The sequence below is a fragment of the Salvelinus alpinus genome, chromosome 19 (genome assembly GCF_045679555.1).
Source record: "Salvelinus alpinus chromosome 19, SLU_Salpinus.1, whole genome shotgun sequence".
Classification (NCBI taxonomy): Eukaryota; Metazoa; Chordata; class Actinopteri; order Salmoniformes; family Salmonidae; genus Salvelinus; species Salvelinus alpinus.
In genome coordinates this window covers 138112-158763 of record NC_092104.1, presented here as the reverse complement: position 1 = coordinate 158763, position 20652 = coordinate 138112, and the positions used below count along the sequence as shown (strand labels likewise).

The 20652-nt window shown below is 48.0% G+C and overlaps 1 protein-coding gene across 2 annotated transcripts; it reads right to left on the bottom strand.

Moving 5' to 3' along the window:
• Window positions 1–388: 388 nt before the first annotated feature.
• LOC139544860 (fructose-1,6-bisphosphatase 1-like) lies at window positions 389–20416 on the bottom strand. Of its 2 annotated transcripts, none has more exons than XM_071351993.1 (8): window positions 20136–20416; window positions 14312–14474; window positions 13918–14010; window positions 12044–12184; window positions 11646–11783; window positions 10038–10157; window positions 2357–2981; window positions 389–2118 (listed from the first exon to the last, which is right to left on the bottom strand). In XM_071351993.1, the coding sequence occupies exons 1-7, from the start codon at window positions 20303–20305 to the stop codon at window positions 2781–2783; spliced, it is 1026 nt and encodes a 341-aa protein (XP_071208094.1). In that variant the 5' UTR covers window positions 20306–20416; the 3' UTR covers window positions 389–2118; window positions 2357–2780. The 2 variants fall into 2 exon arrangements, with proteins under 2 accessions (XP_071208094.1, XP_071208095.1); XM_071351994.1 differs by having other exon boundaries at window positions 389–2168; window positions 2415–2981.
• Window positions 20417–20652: the final 236 nt, after the last annotated feature.

Below are 20652 nucleotides of genomic sequence, written 5' to 3'. Positions count from 1 at the left end.
TGCTGTTCATTTAAGAGCATCTGACTTCAGGGTTCATTAGCCAAACGTTGTAGATAGGAATGCCATGAAAAGAGATTACATGATATCCTCTATAGGTCAGAGAGCCGACATGATATCCTCTATAGGTCAGAGAGCTGACATGATATCCTCTATAGGTCAGAGAGCCGACATGATATCCTCTATAGGTCAGAGAGCTGACATGATATCCTCTATAGGTCAGAGAGCTGACATGATATCCTCTATAGGTCAGAGAGCCGACATGATATCCTCTATAGGTCAGCGAGCTGACATGATATCTCTGACCTATAGAGATGTTTGTTATACGTAAGCATATTTCTATCTGAACGTGCCCCTGGTGTTGTGTGTATATATGTGTGGTGAAATGACATTCTGTTTGGTACAGCACCACCAAGGTTTATTATTCACATGCTTCATCTTCCCAAACAATATCTGCGTCAAGGCACATATCTTATGTACTGCATAGAGGTAACATTAGGTCTGTCTGACATTTAGTAGTACTGATAAATATTCATGGTGATATTTCACACACTGGTTCCCAACATGTGGTCCAAGAAGGTACTGCAGGTTGTCTGCAAATTCCTTGAAAATGAAGGAAAATGGTCTCTTCCCCTTCAGGTCCTGCTCCAGGATGGGAAGTAGTTGGTGGCTATCTTGGTTTACTTATTCTTTGGTCTGGGTGGTGAGGCTTGAGGGTGTATCTTTGGTCTACAGTCTAGTGGTTGATGGAGTGTTGGTGTATCTTTGGTAAACAGCATGCTGATCCCGTTGAGTCTCATAAGTGATAGGGGAATGTGTGGATCTTTGGTCTCTTGGTTTACAATGGGTCTTTACATAGGGAGTGTGTACCTGTATGCTTGCCATCTCACTTGGGAGTGTGTGTTCCCTAGTTACCGGTGTTGGCCTGGTGTGTGTGGTCCCTAGTTACCATTGTTGGCCTGGTGTGTGTGGTCCCTAGTTACCATTGTTGGCCTGGTGTGTGCGGTCCCTAGTTGCCATTGTTGGCCTGGTGTGTGCGGTCCCTAGTTGCCATTGTTGGCCTGGTGTGTGCGGTCCCTAGTTGCCATTGTTGGCCTGGTGTGTGTGCGGTCCCTAGTTGCCATTGTTGGCCTGGTGTGTGTGTGGTCCCTAGTTACCATTGTTGGCCTGGTGTGTGTGTGGTCCCTAGTTACCATTGTTGGCCTGGTGTGTGTGTGGTCCCTAGTTACCATTGTTGGCCTGGTGTGTGTGTGGTCCCTAGTTACCATTGTTGGCCTGGTGTGTGTGTGGTCCCTAGTTACCATTGTTGGCCTGGTGTGTGTGTGGTCCCTAGTTACCATTGTTGGCCTGGTGTGTGTGTGGTCCCTAGTTACCATTGTTGGCCTGGTGTGTGTGTGGTCCCTAGTTACCATTGTTGGCCTGGTGTGTGTGTGGTCCCTAGTTACCATTGTTGGCCTGGTGTGTGTGTGGTCCCTAGTTACCATTGTTGGCCTGGTGTGTGTGTGGTCCCTAGTTACCATTGTTGGCCTGGTGTGTGTGTGGTCCCTAGTTACCATTGTTGGCCTGGTGTGTGTGTGGTCCCTAGTTACCATTGTTGGCCTGGTGTGTGTGTGGTCCCTAGTTACCATTGTTGGCCTGGTGTGTGTGTGGTCCCTAGTTACCATTGTTGGCCTGGTGTGTGTGTGGTCCCTAGTTACCATTGTTGGCCTGGTGTGTGTGTGGTCCCTAGTTACCATTGTTGGCCTGGTGTGTGTGTGGTCCCTAGTTACCATTGTTGGCCTGGTGTGTGTGTGGTCCCTAGTTACCATTGTTGGCCTGGTGTGTGTGTGGTCCCTAGTTACCATTGTTGGCCTGGTGTGTGTGGTCCCTAGTTACCATTGTTGGCCTGGTGTGTGTGGTCCCTAGTTACCATTGTTGGCCTGGTGTGTGTGGTCCCTAGTTACCATTGTTGGCCTGGTGTGTGGTCCCTAGTTACCATTGTTGGCCTGGTGTGTGCGGTCCCTAGTTACCATTGTTGGCCTGGTGTGTGCGGTCCCTAGTTACCATTGTTGGCCTGGTGTGTGCGGTCCCTAGTTGCCATTGTTGGCCTGATGTGTGCGGTCCCTAGTTGCCATTGTTGGCCTGATGTGTGCGGTCCCTAGTTGCCATTGTTGGCCTGGTGTGTGCGGTCCCTAGTTGCCATTGTTGGCCTGGTGTGTGCGGTCCCTAGTTGCCATTGTTGGCCTGGTGTGTGCGGTCCCTAGTTGCCATTGTTGGCCTGGTGTGTGCGGTCCCTAGTTGCCATTGTTGGCCTGGTGGGTGCGGTCCCTAGTTGCCATTGTTGGCCTGGTGTGTGAGGTCCCTAGTTGCCATTGTTGGCCTGGTGTGTGCGGTCCCTAGTTGCCATTGTTGGCCTGGTGTGTGCGGTCCCTAGTTGCCATTGTTGGCCTGGTGTGTGCGGTCCCTAGTTGCCATTGTTGGCCTGGTGTGTGCGGTCCCTAGTTGCCATTGTTGGCCTGGTGTGTGCGGTCCCTAGTTGCCATTGTTGGCCTGGTGTGTGCGGTCCCTAGTTGCCATTGTTGGCCTGGTGTGTGCGGTCCCTAGTTGCCATTGTTGGCCTGGTGTGTGCGGTCCCTAGTTGCCATTGTTGGCCTGGTGTGTGCGGTCCCTAGTTGCCATTGTTGGCCTGGTGTGTGCGGTCCCTAGTTGCCATTGTTGGCCTGGTGTGTGTGGTCCCTAGTTGCCATTGTTGGCCTGGTGTGTGTGGTCCCTAGTTGCCATTGTTGGCCTGGTGTGTGTGGTCCCTAGTTGCCATTGTTGGCATGGTGTTTTTGGTATATATCCAGGTACTCCTGGACGTCACTAGGTGACCCCAGCACCACGGGAACTCTCTGGTGGATGTTGATTGGCTGGATGTCCAGGACGTTCTGACTTCCTGTGGTTGCCATACCGCCCGCCTGCTCGATGATGAACGCCATGGGGTTGCACTCGTACAGCAGACGCAGCTACAACACAGAGAACACAGAATATTACAGAATATCTTCCCAATATTGAGTTACACCCCCTTTTTCCCCTCAGAAGAGCCTCAATTCGTCAAGGTGTCCAAAGCGTTCCAAAGGGATGCTGGTCCATGTTGGCAGCTCCGCCATACAGGTTGCAAAATAGTTGGGAGATTTTTGATGTACCGATTCCATGCCACATGGTTTATGAACTGATACACAAAAACACCAGATTCAAAATGTCGTTTTCCATTTGAAATGATTATACAAAAATCTTGCAACCAATAGAATGTTTTGTATATGATGGATACAACCATCCCAGCTCTGTAGATTTTGCTGCGAAGAGAATGATTAGTTCGCTTGTTTTGGTTCTGTCCTCATGTGGCTTGTTTTTGGTCACAGGTTCAGGAATGGCTGAAGAATTGAAACATTTACCTGGAGCCAACTCTCCAAATAGCACTGCTAGGTGATTTGAAAAGCCATAGTCAATCGATCAATAATACTCAGTGAAAATGTTCATCCTTAATTTACAATCTATGAGAATAGAAAGGTTCACAACTTTTGTGAAAGATCACAGTACAGCGGAAAAATATGGCAGCTAGAAATCAAACTGGATTGAGATAGATGGGAGGGGTTGAGGGGAGCTGAAGGATGGGACTGGATGGTGTTCAGAGATAGATGGGAGGGGTTGAGGGGAGCTGAAGGACGGGACGGTGTTCAGAGATAGATGGGAGGGGTTGAGGGGAGCTGAAGGATGGGACTGGATGGTGTTAGGAGATAGATGGGAGGGGTTGAGGGGAGCTGAAGGATGGGACTGGATGGTGTTAGGAGATAGATGGGAGGGGTTGAGGGGAGCTGAAGGATGGGACTGGATGGTGTTAGGAGATAGATGGGAGGGGTTGAGGGGAGCTGAAGGATGGGACTGGATGGTCTTCAGAGATAGATGGGAGGGGTTGAGGGGAGCTGAAGGATGGGACTGGATGGTGGTCAGAGATAGACGGGAGGGGTTGAGGGGAGCTGAAGGATGGGACTGGATGGTGTTAGGAGATAGATGGGAGGGGTTGAGGGGAGCTGAAGGATGGGACTGGATGGTGTTAGGAGATAGATGGGAGGGGTTGAGGGGAGCTGAAGGATGGGACTGGATGGTCTTCAGAGATAGATGGGAGGGGTTGAGGGGAGCTGAAGGATGGGACTGGATGGTGTTAGGAGATAGATGGGAGGGGTTGAGGGGAGCTGAAGGATGGGACTGGGTGGTGTTAGGAGATAGATGGGTGGGGTTGAGGGGAGCTGAAGGATGGGACTGGATGGTCTTCAGAGATAGATGGGAGGGGTTGAGGGGAGCTGAAGGATGGGACTGGATGGTGGTCAGAGATAGATGGGAGGGGTTGAGGGGAGCTGAAGGATGGGACTGGATGGTGTTAGGAGATTGATGGGAGCGGTTGAGGGGAGCTGAAGGACGGGACTGGATGGTGTTCAGAGATAGATGGGAGGGGTTGAGGGGAGCTGAAGGATGGGACTGGATGGTGGTCAGAGATAGATGGGAGGGGTTGAGGGGAGCTGAAGGACGGGACTGGATGGTGGTCAGAGATAGATGGGAGGGGTTGAGGGGAGCTGAAGGACGGGACTGGATGGTGGTCAGAGATAGATGGGAGGGGTTGAGGAGAGCTGAAGGATGGGACTGGATGGTGTTCAGAGATAGATGGGAGGGGTTGAGGGGAGCTGAAGGATGGGACTGGATGGTGTTCAGAGATAGATGGGAGGGGTTGAGGGGAGCTGAAGGATGAGACTGGATGGTGTTCAGAGATAGATGGGAGGGGTTGAGGGGAGCTGAAGGATGGGACTGGATGGTGTTCAGAGATAGATGGGAGGGGTTGAGGGGAGCTGAAGGATGGGACTGGATGGTGTTCAGAGATAGATGGGAGGGGTTGAGGGGAGCTGAAGGACGGGACGGTGTTCAGAGATAGATGGGAGGGGTTGAGGGGAGCTGAAGGATGGGACTGGATGGTGTTAGGAGATAGATGGGAGGGGTTGAGGGGAGCTGAAGGATGAGACTGGATGGTGTTCAGAGATAGATGGGAGGGGTTGAGGGGAGCTGAAGGATGGGACTGGATGGTGTTCAGAGATAGATGGGAGGGGTTGAGGGGAGCTGAAGGATGGGACTGGATGGTGTTCAGAGATAGATGGGAGGGGTTGAGGGGAGCTGAAGGACGGGACGGTGTTCAGAGATAGATGGGAGGGGTTGAGGGGAGCTGAAGGATGGGACTGGATGGTGTTAGGAGATAGATGGGAGGGGTTGAGGGGAGCTGAAGGATGGGACTGGATGGTGTTAGGAGATAGATGGGAGGGGTTGAGGGGAGCTGAAGGATGGGACTGGATGGTGTTAGGAGATAGATGGGAGGGGTTGAGGGGAGCTGAAGGATGGGACTGGATGGTCTTCAGAGATAGATGGGAGGGGTTGAGGGGAGCTGAAGGATGGGATTGGATGGTGGTCAGAGATAGATGGGAGGGGTTGAGGGGAGCTGAAGGATGGGACTGGATGGTGTTAGGAGATAGATGGGAGGGGTTGAGGGGAGCTGAAGGATGGGACTGGATGGTGTTAGGAGATAGATGGGAGGGGTTGAGGGGAGCTGAAGGATGGGACTGGATGGTGTTAGGAGATAGATGGGAGGGGTTGAGGGGAGCTGAAGGATGGGACTGGATGGTCTTCAGAGATAGATGGGAGGGGTTGAGGGGAGCTGAAGGATGGGACTGGATGGTGTTAGGAGATAGATGGGAGGGGTTGAGGGGAGCTGAAGGATGGGACTGGGTGGTGTTAGGAGATAGATGGGTGGGGTTGAGGGGAGCTGAAGGATGGGACTGGATGGTCTTCAGAGATAGATGGGAGGGGTTGAGGGGAGCTGAAGGATGGGACTGGATGGTGGTCAGAGATAGATGGGAGGGGTTGAGGGGAGCTGAAGGATGGGACTGGATGGTGTTAGGAGATTGATGGGAGGGGTTGAGGGGAGCTGAAGGACGGGACTGGATGGTGTTCAGAGATAGATGGGAGGGGTTGAGGGGAGCTGAAGGATGGGACTGGATGGTGTTCAGAGATAGATGGGAGGGGTTGAGGGGAGCTGAAGGACGGGACTGGATGGTGTTCAGAGATAGATGGGAGGGGTTGAGGGGAGCTGAAGGATGGGACTGGATGGTGTTCAGAGATAGATGGGAGGGGTTGAGGGGAGCTGAAGGACGGGACTGGATGGTGTTCAGAGATAGATGGGAGGGGTTGAGGGGAGCTGAAGGATGGGACTGGATGGTGTTAGGAGATAGATGGGAGGGGTTGAGGGGAGCTGAAGGATGGGACTGGATGGTGGTCAGAGATAGATGGGAGGGGTTGAGGGGAGCTGAAGGACGGGACTGGATGGTGGTCAGAGATAGATGGGAGGGGTTGAGGGGAGCTGAAGGACGGGACTGGATGGTGGTCAGAGATAGATGGGAGGGGTTGAGGAGAGCTGAAGGACGGGACTGGATGGTGTTCAGAGATAGATGGGAGGGGTTGAGGGGAGCTGAAGGATGGGACTGGATGGTGTTCAGAGATAGATGGGAGGGGTTGAGGGGAGCTGAAGGATGAGACTGGATGGTGTTCAGAGATAGATGGGAGGGGTTGAGGGGAGCTGAAGGATGGGACTGGATGGTGTTCAGAGATAGATGGGAGGGGTTGAGGGGAGCTGAAGGATGGGACTGGATGGTGTTCAGAGATAGATGGGAGGGGTTGAGGGGAGCTGAAGGACGGGACGGTGTTCAGAGATAGATGGGAGGGGTTGAGGGGAGCTGAAGGATGGGACTGGATGGTGTTAGGAGATAGATGGGAGGGGTTGAGGGGAGCTGAAGGATGGGACTGGATGGTGTTAGGAGATAGATGGGAGGGGTTGAGGGGAGCTGAAGGATGGGACTGGATGGTGTTAGGAGATAGATGGGAGGGGTTGAGGGGAGCTGAAGGATGGGACTGGATGGTCTTCAGAGATAGATGGGAGGGGTTGAGGGGAGCTGAAGGATGGGACTGGATGGTGGTCAGAGATAGATGGGAGGGGTTGAGGGGAGCTGAAGGATGGGACTGGATGGTGTTAGGAGATAGATGGGAGGGGTTGAGGGGAGCTGAAGGATGGGACTGGATGGTGTTAGGAGATAGATGGGAGGGGTTGAGGGGAGCTGAAGGATGGGACTGGATGGTCTTCAGAGATAGATGGGAGGGGTTGAGGGGAGCTGAAGGATGGGACTGGATGGTGTTAGGAGATAGATGGGAGGGGTTGAGGGGAGCTGAAGGATGGGACTGGGTGGTGTTAGGAGATAGATGGGTGGGGTTGAGGGGAGCTGAAGGATGGGACTGGTTGGTCTTCAGAGATAGATGGGAGGGGTTGAGGGGAGCTGAAGGATGGGACTGGATGGTGGTCAGAGATAGATGGGAGGGGTTGAGGGGAGCTGAAGGATGGGACTGGATGGTGTTAGGAGATTGATGGGAGCGGTTGAGGGGAGCTGAAGGACGGGACTGGATGGTGTTCAGAGATAGATGGGAGGGGTTGAGGGGAGCTGAAGGATGGGACTGGATGGTGTTAGGAGATAGATGGGAGGGGTTGAGGGGAGCTGAAGGATGGGACTGGATGGTGGTCAGAGATAGATGGGAGGGGTTGAGGGGAGCTGAAGGACGGGACTGGATGGTGTTCAGAGATAGATGGGAGGGGTTGAGGGGAGCTGAAGGACGGGACTGGATGGTGGTCAGAGATAGATGGGAGGGGTTGAGGAGAGCTGAAGGATGGGACTGGATGGTGTTCAGAGATAGATGGGAGGGGTTGAGGGGAGCTGAAGGATGGGACTGGATGGTGTTCAGAGATAGATGGGAGGGGTTGAGGGGAGCTGAAGGATGGGACTGGATGGTGTTCAGAGATAGATGGGAGGGGTTGAGGGGAGCTGAAGGATGGGACTGGATGGTGTTCAGAGATAGATGGGAGGGGTTGAGGGGAGCTGAAGGACGGGACTGGATGGTGTTCAGAGATAGATGGGAGGGGTTGAGGGGAGCTGAAGGACGGGACTGGATGGTGTTCAGAGATAGATGGGAGGGGTTGAGGGGAGCTGAAGGATGGGACTGGATGGTGTTCAGAGATAGATGGGAGGGGTTGAGGGGAGCTGAAGGACGGGACTGGATGGTGGTCAGAGATAGATGGGAGGGGTTGAGGGGAGCTGAAGGATGGGACTGGATGGTGGTCAGAGATAGATGGGAGGGGTTGAGGGGAGCTGAAGGATGGGACTGGATGGTGTTCAGAGATAGATGGGAGGGGTTGAGGGGAGCTGAAGGATGGGACTGGATGGTGTTCAGAGATAGATGGGAGGGGTTGAGGGGAGCTGAAGGATGGGACTGGATGGTGTTCAGAGATAGATGGGAGGGGTTGAGGGGAGCTGAAGGATGGGACTGGATGGTGTTAGGAGAGAGATGGGAGGGGTTGAGGAGAGCTGAAGGACGGGACTGGATGGTGTTCAGAGATAGATGGGAGGGGTTGAGGGGAGCTGAAGGATGGGACTGGATGGTGTTCAGAGATAGATGGGAGGGGTTGAGGGGAGCTGAAGGATGGGACTGGATGGTGTTCAGAGATAGATGGGAGGGGTTGAGGGGAGCTGAAGGATGGGACTGGATGGTGTTCAGAGATAGATGGGAGGGGTTGAGGGGAGCTGAAGGACGGGACTGGATGGTGTTCAGAGATAGATGGGAGGGGTTGAGGGGAGCTGAAGGATGGGACTGGATGGTGTTCAGAGATAGATGGGAGGGGTTGAGGGGAGCTGAAGGATGGGACTGGATGGTGTTCAGAGATAGATGGGAGGGGTTGAGGGGAGCTGAAGGACGGGACTGGATGGTGGTCAGAGATAGATGGGAGGGGTTGAGGGGAGCTGAAGGATGGGACTGGATGGTGTTCAGAGATAGATGGGAGGGGTTGAGGGGAGCTGAAGGACGGGACTAAAAACAAACAAAAGATAACTATTGTAAAATATACTGTGTCCGTAAAATGTATACACGCACAAACAAAAACACCATGCAATGATATTACTGAGTTACAGTTCATATAAGGAAACCAAATACATTCATTAGGCCCTAATCTATGAATTTCACATGACTGGGCAGGGGCACAACCAAACATTTTTCCCTAACAAAAGGGCTTGAATACTCCTCAGTTTAGTCAGCTGTCCAGATGATTCCGCACGTGAAGAAGCCAGATGTGGAAGTCCTGGGCTGGCGTGGTTACACGTGGTCTGCGGTTGTGAGGCCGGTTGGATACACTGCCAAATTCTCTAAAATGACATTGGAGGCGGCTTATGGTAGAGTAATGCACATTCAATTCTCTGGCGGATATTCCTGCAGTCAGCATGCCAATTGCACGCTTCCTCAAAACTGGACATCTGTGGCATTGCGTTGTGACAAAACTGCACATTTTAGAGTTGCCTTTTATTGTCCCCAGCACAAGGTACACCTGTGTAATGAGCATGCTGTTTAATCAGCTTCTTGATATGCCACACCTGTCAGGTGGATGGATTATCTTGGCAAAGGAGAAATGCTCACTAACAGGGATAGAAACAAATTTGAGCACAAAATATGAGAGAAATAAGTGTGTTGTGCGTATGGAACATTTCTGGGATAATTTTTTTCAGCTCATGAAACCAACACTATACGTGTTGCGTTTAGTTTTTTTGTTCTGTATAAACAGGAAGTAGAAGCCTAAGTGTTGTTATCCATTAGTTTACTCCAGTTAGGGGAGGGGTGGTAGGGGTTAGGGGACAATAATAAATGAGGAACATATATTTTTCAACAGAACCACATCCTTACACACAACCTTCACTGTTGTGACAAGAGTAAAACACCACCTCCTACTTAACCAGAAGCTACAGCTCTTCTGCTTTAAGCAATGGAGGAGATGAACACACATTGATCACACTGTGACCCTCCACATTAGGAAACTAAACTAGCCAGGACACAAAAGCTACAACACAATGAGAGCATGCAACATCTTTCCCTTGAGAGGGTTAGAGGTCAGGGCCCACCTTTCCCTTGGGGCTCTTGACGTTAGCAGGGTAGAGGAAGATTCCTCCGTAGACCAGGGTCCTGTGGACGTCTGCTACCATAGAACCCACATAGCGGGCACCGTACGGGGCACTGCCATCCTGAGACACAGAGTAAGGGTTAGCCCCTGAACCACAAACACAGTTACACTGTCTAAGTAGTTAGCCCATAACAGGGGGACATTTCACCATTGTAGCTGTTCTGTATACTGCCAGTTTTAGATGTTTATGAGAAAATAATCTCAAGGAACTACTTTGGTTAAACGCAACCCTAACCTCGGAACTACTTTGTGTGCCTGTACCTCGGGGAACTACTTTGTGTGCCTGTACCTCGGGGAACTACTTTGTGTGCCTGTACCTCGGGGAACTACTGTGTGTGCATGTACCTCGGGGAACTACTTTGTGTGCCTGTACCTCGGGGAACTACTTTGTGTACCTGTACCTCGGGGAACTACTTTGTGTACCTGTACCTCGGGGAACTACTGTGTGTGCCTGTACCTCGGGGAACTACTTTGTGTGCCTGTACCTCGGGGAACTACTTTGTGTACCTGTACCTCGGGGAACTACTTTGTGTACCTGTACCTCGGGGAACTACTGTGTGTGCCTGTACCTCGGGGAACTACTGTGTGTGCCTGTACCTCGGGGAACTACTTTGTGTGCCTGTACCTCGGGGAACTACTTTGTGTGCCTGTACCTCGGGGAACTACTGTGTGTGCCTGTACCTCGGGGAACTACTGTGTGTGCCTGTACGTCGGGGAACTACTTTGTGTGCCTGTACCTCGGGGAACTACTTTGTGTACCTGTACCTCGGGGAACTAATTTGTGTACCTGTACCTCGGGGAACTACTTTGTGTACCTGTACCTCGGGGAACTACTTTGTGTGCCTGTACCTCGGGGAACTACTGTGTGTGCATGTACCTCGGGGAACTACTTTGTGTGCCTGTACCTCGGGGAACTACTTTGTGTACCTGTACCTCGGGGAACTACTTTGTGTACCTGTACCTCGGGGAACTACTGTGTGTGCCTGTACCTCGGGGAACTACTGTGTGTGCCTGTACCTCGGGGAACTACTTTGTGTGCCTGTACCTCGGGGAACTACTTTGTGTGCCTGTACCTCGGGGAACTACTGTGTGTGCCTGTACCTCGGGGAACTACTGTGTGTGCCTGTACCTCGGGGAACTATTGTGTGTGCCTGTACGTCGGGGAACTACTTTGTGTGCCTGTACCTCGGGGAACTACTTTGTGTACCTGTACCTCGGGGAACTACTTTGTGTACCTGTACCTCGGGGAACTACTTTGTGTGCATGTACCTCGGGGAACTACTTTGTGTGCTTGTACCTCGGGGAACTACTTTGTGTACATGTACCTCGGGGAACTACTTTGTGTGCCTGTACCTCGGGGAACTACTTTGTGTGCTTGTACCTCGGGGAACTACTTTGTGTGCTTGTACCTCGGGGAACTACTTTAGGTGCCTGTACCTCGGGGAACTACTTTGTGTGCCTGTACCTCGGGGAACTACTTTGTGTACATGTACCTCGGGGAACTACTTTGTGTGCTTGTACCTCGGGGAACTACTTTGTGTGCATGTACCTCTGGGAACTTCTTCTTTTGCAGGTACTCCGTGACAGCGGGGTCAAAGTATTTGGCGTATCCTTCATTCAGACTGTAGATATTCCCTTTCGGTTTGATCTTTAGATCTCTGTCCACCAGAATGAACTCACCTATGGCCTGACAGAGACAGATACATAAACATGAATGATCCTATCACCGGACAGAGACAGATACATAAACATGAATGATCCTATCACCGGACAGACAGCTGGATACATAAACATGAATGATCCTATCACCGGACAGACAGCTGAATACATAAACTTGAATGGCAGGTCCAGTAAGAGTTATAACAGCTGCAGTGATGTGGGTAGAGGACAGTACTCAAGGGGACAAGCAGTAGTTGACTTCCTGCCCGGTAGTGGGTGTGTACTGACCGGGTCCAACATGAAGCAGTTGACCCCCTGCCCAGTGGACAGTACCATCATGGTGGCACTGCCATAGAGGGCGTATCCGGCGGCAACGATGTTCCTACCGGGCTGCAGCGCGTCGTTCTCACACGGGTCATCCTCTGTCGTCTGGAAGACACACCGGACAATTGGTTGATTGATTTGATCATTAAAAAAAAAAAAGTAAGAAACAGGATGCGAACCTTTTGGAAATAACTGGATTTCTGCATAAATTAGTCCTAAAATTTGATCTGATCTTCATCTAGGTCACAACAATAGACAAACACCGTCCGCTTAAACTAATAACACACAGACAATTATACGTTTTAATGTCTTTATTGAACACACCGTGTAAACATTTACAGTACAGGGTGGGAAAAGTATGTGAACCTTTGGATTTAATAACTGGTTGACCCTCCTTTGGCAGCAATAACCTCAACCAAACGTTTTCTGTAGTTGTGGATCAGACCTGCACAACGGTCAGGAGGAATTTTGGACCATTCCTCTTTACAAAACTGTTTCAGTTCAGCAATATTCTTGTGATGGCTGGTGTGAACCGCTCTCTTGAGGTCATGCCACAGCATCTCAATCGGGTTGAGGTCAGGACTCTGACTGGGCCACTCCAGAAGGTGTATTTTCTTCTGTTGAAGCCATTTTGTTGTTGATTTACTTCTGTGTTTTGGGTCGTTGTCCTGTTGCATCACCCAACTTCTGTTGAGCTTCAATTGGCAGACAGATCAAGACATTTTGCAGGAGAATGTTAGGCTAAACTTGGGAATCCATTTTTCCTTCGATGATAGCAAGCTGTCCAGGCCCTGAGGCAGCAAAGCAGCCCCAAACCATGATGCTCCCTCAACCATACTTCACAGTTGGGATGAGGCTTTGATGTTGGTGTGCTGTGTCTTTTTTCTCCACATAGTGTTGTGTGTTCCTTCCAAACAACTCATCTGTAGTTTCATCTGTCCACGTAATATTTTGCCAGTAGCGCTGTGGAACGTCCAGGTGCCTTTTTGCAAACTTCAGACGTGCAGCAATGTTTTTTTTGGACAGCAGTGGCTTCTTCCGTGGTGTCCTCCCATGAACACTATTCTTGTTTAGTGTTTTACGTATCGTAGACTCGTCAACAGAGATGTTAGCATGTTCCAGATGTTTCTGTAAGTCTTTAGCTGACACTGTAGGATTCTTCTTAACCTCATTGAGCATTCTGCGCTGTGCTCTTGCAGTCATCTTTGCCGGACGGCCCCTCCTAGGGAGAGTAGCAACAGTGCTGAACTTTCTCCATTTATAGACAATTTGTCTTACTGTGGACTGATGAACATCAAGGCTTTAAGAGATACTTTTGTAATCCTTTCCAGCTTTATGCAAGTCAACAATTCTTAATCTGGGTCTTCTGAGATCTCTTTTGTTCAAGACATGGTTCACATCAGGCAATCCTTCTTGTGAATAGAAAACTCAAATTTTGTGACTGCAGCTCTAACCAACATCTCCAATCTCATCTCACTGATTGGACTCCAGGTTAGTTGACTCCTGACTCAAATGATCTTTTGGAGAAGTCATTAACCTAGGGGTTCACATACTTTTTCCAACCTACACAATGATTAAATGTATAATTCCTGTGTTATTAGTTTAAGCAGACTGTGTTTGTCTACTGTTGTGACTTAGATGAAGATCAGATCAAACTGTACGCAGAAATCCAGGTAATTCCAAAGGGTTCACATACTGTTTCTTGGCGCTGTATAAGCTAAATACATCAGGTCTCAATGAAGCACTTTATAGAACACATACATACATATAAACCCAGCCTGGTCAAACACACTGACCGTGAGATATGTCTCCTGTAGAGAAACCTATAGAATACAGACCTTTCTAAAGACGGCGAAGATGGTGCCGATGGAAGCCAAGCAGTCGATGTTGGAGGAACCATCCAGAGGGTCAAAACACACAATGTATTTACCCTGGAGGAGACCAGAGAAAAATTATAATTTGTATTATGTTCATCAGTGCAGGGATAGTGCACATTTTGGTTCTATCTGGTGGGTTGCCCCCCCCCTGCTCTAAACAGAAATGCTGCCAGAATTTTAATAACTTTTGGTCCAATAACTAATAATAATATATACTAATATATATAATAATAATATAATATATACTATATTATATTATATATTATATATACTAATATATACTAATACTAATAATAACCTTTGTCTTGTTCTACTATCGTCCCTCTGACACCAGAACAACAACAGCGTTAGTTACCTGTCTGTCTGGTTCTACTATGATGGCTGTGTCATCCTCCTCTGACACCAGGACACAGGATGTGAAGGAGGATTTGATCATGTTGATAACCAGGTTGTTAGACAGGATGTCCAGCTTCTTCACCTGGTCCCCCGTCACATTGGTGCTGCCCGCTATGCCATACCTGGGAAGCCGAGAGGAGACACAGTTAGTACTAGAGGTCGACCGATTAATTAGGGCCGATTTCAAGTTTTCATAACCATCAGATTTTTTTTTGATTTTTTTTTACCAAGGCAAGTCAGTTAAGAACACATTCTTATTTTCAATGACGGCCTAGGAACGATGGGTTAACTGCCTTGTTCAGGGGCAGAACGGCAGATTTTTACCTTGTCAGCTCGGGGATTCGATCTTGCAACCTTACAGTTAACTAGTCCAACGCTCTAACCACCTGCTTTACATTGCACTCCACGAGGAGCCTGCCTGTTACGCGAATGCAGTAAGAAGCCAAGGTAAGTTGCTAGCTAGCATTAAACTTATAAAAAACAAATCAATCATAATCACTAGTTAACGACACATGGTTAATGATATTACTAGTTTATCTAGCGTGTCCTGCGTTGCATATAATCGATGCGGTGGCATTCGCGAAACAGGACTGTCGTTGCTCCAACGTGTACCTAACCATAAACATCAATGCCTTTCTTAAAATCAATACACAGAAGTATATATTTTTAAATCTGCATATTTAGTTAATATTGCCTGCTAACATTAATTTATTTTAACTAGGGAAATGGTGTCACTGATCTTGCAACAGAGTCAAGGTATATGCAGCAGTTTGGGCCGCCTGGCTCGTTGCGAACTGTGTGAAGACTATTTCTTCCTAACAAAGACAGCCAACTTCGCCAAACGGGGGATGATTTAACAAAAGCACATTTGAGAAAAAAATAACAATCCATGCACGACTGTACCTAACCATAAACATCAATGCTTTTCTTAAAATCAATACACAGAAGTATATATTTTTAAACCTGCATATTTAGCTAAAAGAAATCCAGGTTAGCAGGCAATATTAACCAGGTGAAATTATGTCACTTCTCTTGCGTTCATTGAACGCAGAGTCCGGGTATATGCAATAGTTTGGGCCGCCTGGCTCATTGCGAACTAATTTGCCAGAATTTTACGTAATTATGACATAACATTGAAGGTTGTGCAATGTAACAGGAATATTTAGACTGATGGATGCCACCCGTTAGATAAAATACGGAACGGTTCCGTATTTCACTGAAAGAATAAATGTTTTGTTTTCGAGATGATAGTTTCCGGATTCGACCATATTAATGACCTAAGGCTCATATTTCTGTGTGTTATTATGTTATAATTAAGTCTATGATTTGATAGAGCAGTCTGACTGAGCGATGGTAGGCACCAGCAGGCTCGTAAGCATTCATTCAAACAGCACTTTCGTGCGTTTTACCAGCAGCTCGTCGCTGTGCTTCAAGCATTGCACTGTTTATGACTTCAAGCCTATCAAGGGTGGCTGTTGTCGATGTGTTCCTGGTTCGAGCCCAGGTAGGAGTGAGGAGAGGGACGGAAGCTATACTGTTACACTGGCAATACTAAAGTGCCTATAAGAACATCCAATAGTCAAAGGTATATGAAATACAAATGGTATAGAGAGAAATAGTCCTATAATTCCTATAATAACTACAACCTAAAACTTCGTACCTGGGAATATTTAAGACTCATGTTAAAAGGAACCACCCACCAGCTTTCATATGTTCTCATGTTCTGAGCAAGGAACTTAAACGTTAGCTTTTTTACATGGCACATATTGCAATATTACTTTCACAACACTTTCACAACACTTTGTTTTTGCATAATTTAAACCAAATTGAACATGTTTCATTATTTATTTGAGGCTAAATTGATTTTATTGAAGTATTATATTAAGTTAAAATAAGTGTTCATTCAGTATTGTTGTAATTGTCATTACTGCCCCCCATTTACATTACGTCTAGCCCCCCCCCCCGTTTACATTACATCTAGCCCCCCCCCCCCGTTTATATTACATCTAGCCCCCCCCCGATTACATTACGTCTCGCCCCCCCCCCCGTTTACATTACGTCCAGCCCCCCCCCCGGTTTACATTACGTCTCGCCCCCCCCCCCCCCCCCCCGTTTACATTACGTCTCGCCCCCCCCCCCCCCCGGTTTACATTACGTCTAGGCCCCCCCCCCCCCCCCCGGTTTACATTACGTCTCGCCCCCCCCCCCCCCCTGTTTACATTACGTCTAGGCCCCCCCCTGTTTACATTACGTCTCGCCCCCCCCCCCCCCTGTTTACATTACGTCTAGGCCCCCCCCTGTTTACATTACGTCTAGGCCCCCCCCTGTTTACATTACGTCTAGGCCCCCCCCCCCCCCCGGTTTACATTACGTCTAGGCCCCCCCCTGTTTACATTACGTCTCACCCCCCCCCCCCCCCCCTGTTTACATTACGTCTAGGCCCCCCCTTTGCTTCATAAACACACATTATGTAAATGTACTCTTACCGAGTCTGGCTTTACGTGCATGCCAATGCCACCTCAGCATTACGGCTACATTTCATTTTAAGCCGTATCCCAGGGATCATCAACTACATTCAGCTGGGGAACCGGAACGTAATTACAAATCACTTGTAGACTGCAAATTGCCAGCAACAAGCAGAGACATATGTTTGACTAAAACATAATAATTTCAAACCTTGCTTACATTGCTGAGGAAAAACTATCTACACACAACACACCATAAGGACAAAACAAAAAACGTTTTTCATAAATGTTTGCAAATGTATATATTAAAAAAAAAAATATCTAAAAATCAGTTTTTGCTTTGTCATTATGGTGTGTTAGGTTTGGAGGCTTATCTACACATGACTCAGTTACACCAGCTCTGTCAGGAGGAATGGGACAAACATCACCCAACTTATTGTGGGAAGCTTGTGGAAGGCTATCCGAAATGTTTGCCCGAAGTTAAACAATTTAAAGGCAATGCTACCAAGTACTAATTGAGTGTATGTAAACTTCTGAACCACTGGGAATGTGATGAAAGAAAGAAATAATTCTCTCCTATTATTCTGACATTTCACATTCTAATAATAAAGTGGTGATCCTAGCTGACCTAAGACAGGGAATTCTTACTAGGATTAAATGTCAGGAATTGTGAAAAATTTCAACTCAGTTTATTTGGCTAAGGTGTATGTAAACTTCTGACTTCAACTGTACGTCTCTCTAATGAGAGACAGATTAGTCCTGTCTGTTGATGGATGTGCTGGTTTTAGTTGACCAATGCTCTTTCACAAAAACAACTCCACATTACCACATGTAAAGATAACCAAATATGTGCCAAGCAAGTGTGATACTGCAATTTTGAAATGAGGAAGTGAGTGCGATTGTGTATACCAAAAACACTGTCCTGCTCTCAGCACATATCAAATCTGCAGGCTACAGTTCAATCTAGACTTGGTTCCTGTATCGTAAATCGCTCCTCTTTCACCCCAGCGGCCAAACTAACCCTGATTCAGATGACCATCCTACCCAAGCTAGATTACATGGAGACATAATTTATAGATCTGCAGGTAAGGTTGCTCTCGAGTGGCTAGATGTTCTTTACCATTCGGCCATCAGATTTGCCACCAATGCTCCTTATAGGACACTTCACAGCACTCTATACTCCTCTGTAAACCCGTCGCATGACCCACTGGTTGATACTTATTTATAAAACCCTCTTAGGCCTCACTCCTCCCTATCTGAGATATCTACTGCAGCCCTCATCCTCCACATACAACACCCGTTCTGCCAGTCACATTCTGTTAAAGGTCCCCAAAGCACACACATCCCTGGGTCGCTCCTCGTTTCAGTTCACTGCAGCTAGCGACTGGAACGAGCTGCAACAAACACTCAAACTGGACAGTTTTATCTCCATCTCTTCATTCAAAGACTCAATCATGGACACTCTTACTGACAGTTGTGGCTGCTTTGCGTGATGTATTGTTGTCTCTACCTTCTTGCCCTTTGTGCTGTCCCCCCAACAATGTTTTTACCATGTTTTGTGCTGCTACCATGTTGTATTGCTACCATGTTGTTGTTGTCGTCATGTTGCTACCATGCAGTGTTGTCGTCTTAGGTCTCTTGTCGTGATGTGTGTTTTGTCATATATATATATTTATTTTTTTATCCCAGGAGGCCTTTTGGTAGGCTGTCATTGTAAAATAATGACTTGCCTAGTTAAATAAAGGTTAAATAAAAAATAAACAAATATCCCATCAAATTAAATGTGAAGTTACATAAAATACAGCTACTTACCTTACCTATGTTGAGTGATTATGATTGGTCAAATAGCCTACTAGGGCCTAGGCTACCCTCTGCTGAGGGGAGAATGGTTCATTATAATGGCTGGAACGGAGCCAATGGAATCAAACCACGTGTTTGATACCATTCAAATTCGCTTTATTGGCATGACGTAACAATGTACATATTGCCAAAGCTTTCTTTGGAGATTTACAATATTAACATAATTAAAATAATCATCAATTTTGTCAACGGGACAACAGTAACAACAATAACCAAGGGTCAAAATAACCATACATTCAACAATAGCAATAAGCATACAGTAGAGTACATGTGTAGGTTGGTTGGTCTGTCAGACACTGTCCCTCATCTTATGGCAGGCAGCAATGTAGTGCGCTGCCAACCCACAGCTCTCTGCGTCCTCCCCCAACAGAGCCTATTCTCATCAGAGAGGTCTTTGAAACCTTGAATAAGGGATTCAAATTTGGGGAAAAGACAATAATTGTTCTATATTTTTGAAATGTTGTCAGGAAATGCAGCTCCGTCTCAGGTTCTGCTGTTGTGCAGTGGTTGCACAGCCTTTCCTCTACAGGGAGCCAGGTTTTCCTGTGTCTACCCTTCTCGATGGCAAGGCTGTGCTCACTGAGCCTGTACTTTGTCAAGGTTTTGATCAGTAACCATGGTCAAATAGTTAGCCACGGTGTTCTGTCGATTTAGGGCCAGATAGCACTGCATTTTGCTTTGTTTCCCAATAAGCAATATAGTTTTGTTTTGACTGTGTTGTAATTTGGTTTATTCTGATTGAATGGATGTTCTGGTCCGGAGGCTTCAGTGTGTTAGTAGAACAGGTTTGTGAACTCAGCACCAGGACCAGCTGGATGAGGGGACTCTTTTCTTTGCTCAGCTCTTGGCATTGCAGGGCTTGGTAATGATATGAGAGGGGGTCACTGTATTTTAGATGTTAACAAAACTTACTATTTTTTTAGTTTTTATTATTAGTGTATATTGGCCTAATTCTGACCTGCATACATTGATTGCAGTTTTCCTCTGGACATGTAGGATACTTTTACAGAACTCTGCATGCAGGGTTTCAATGGGGTGTTTGTCCCATTGGGTGAAATCTTGTTTTGCAAGTTGACCCCACACCTCGCTACCATTAAAGTGCAATTGGTTCAATGACACAACAGTTCGTTTCAGACAAATTTTAATAGGTATTTCAACTTGAATGGCTGTCTGTCTCATTCAACTGATTCTGTTCCAGCCATTCCCAGGAGCCCGTCCTCCCCAACTTCCCACCAACCTCCTTACATGTTACATCTGAAACGTTCAGTGTGTAAATTGTGTAAAAACACGCCTAGGACATTAGCCTACTAATATATCTGTAAACAAATTGCTACTTGTACAATGACTTGTTGAACAACAAACTTTCTCGGTCTCTTGTCTCTCTCTCCAATGAGAGATAGACAGACAAGTCCTATTTTGTTGAAAGCATGCTTGCTAACTGTGATGATAATTACTTACAAGTTGGCGATGCCAGCTTTCCTCACCGCTGTGGAGATGGCTTTGACGGCCGTGCACATCGAGTTGAGCAGGGTAGTGAGCTCCCCTGTCCCCTTCGCTTTCCTCCCTTCCTCCAGCACAAACCGGGTTAAAGTCACCACATTGGTATCAAAAGAGCCTCGGTCAGACATGACTGCAAAGATCGTAGAGAGCGGCGGGCCAGAAGAGTCCTGAATGAAAATGTTGACTACAAATCAAACAATGAACTGCCTGACTGTTAACGCGGAACTTGGAGATGAGAGAGGGTAGTGAAGACAGGACAGCCAATCCGAAGTGAAAGCGCACAGGGAAAGAGGAGTGGCCGGCCGGGTGGAACCAATGGGTTATTCGATTATGCTGCGCCGTGGGGCACCGGTCTATGGCCCGTGAATTAAACGGGCAAAAGCGGTAGGCCTCTTCTTCTTCTGTAGGGTTTATCGTGGTTGGCATCTAACACTATAGTGCATTACCGCCACCTACTGAACCCACTCTCCCACTG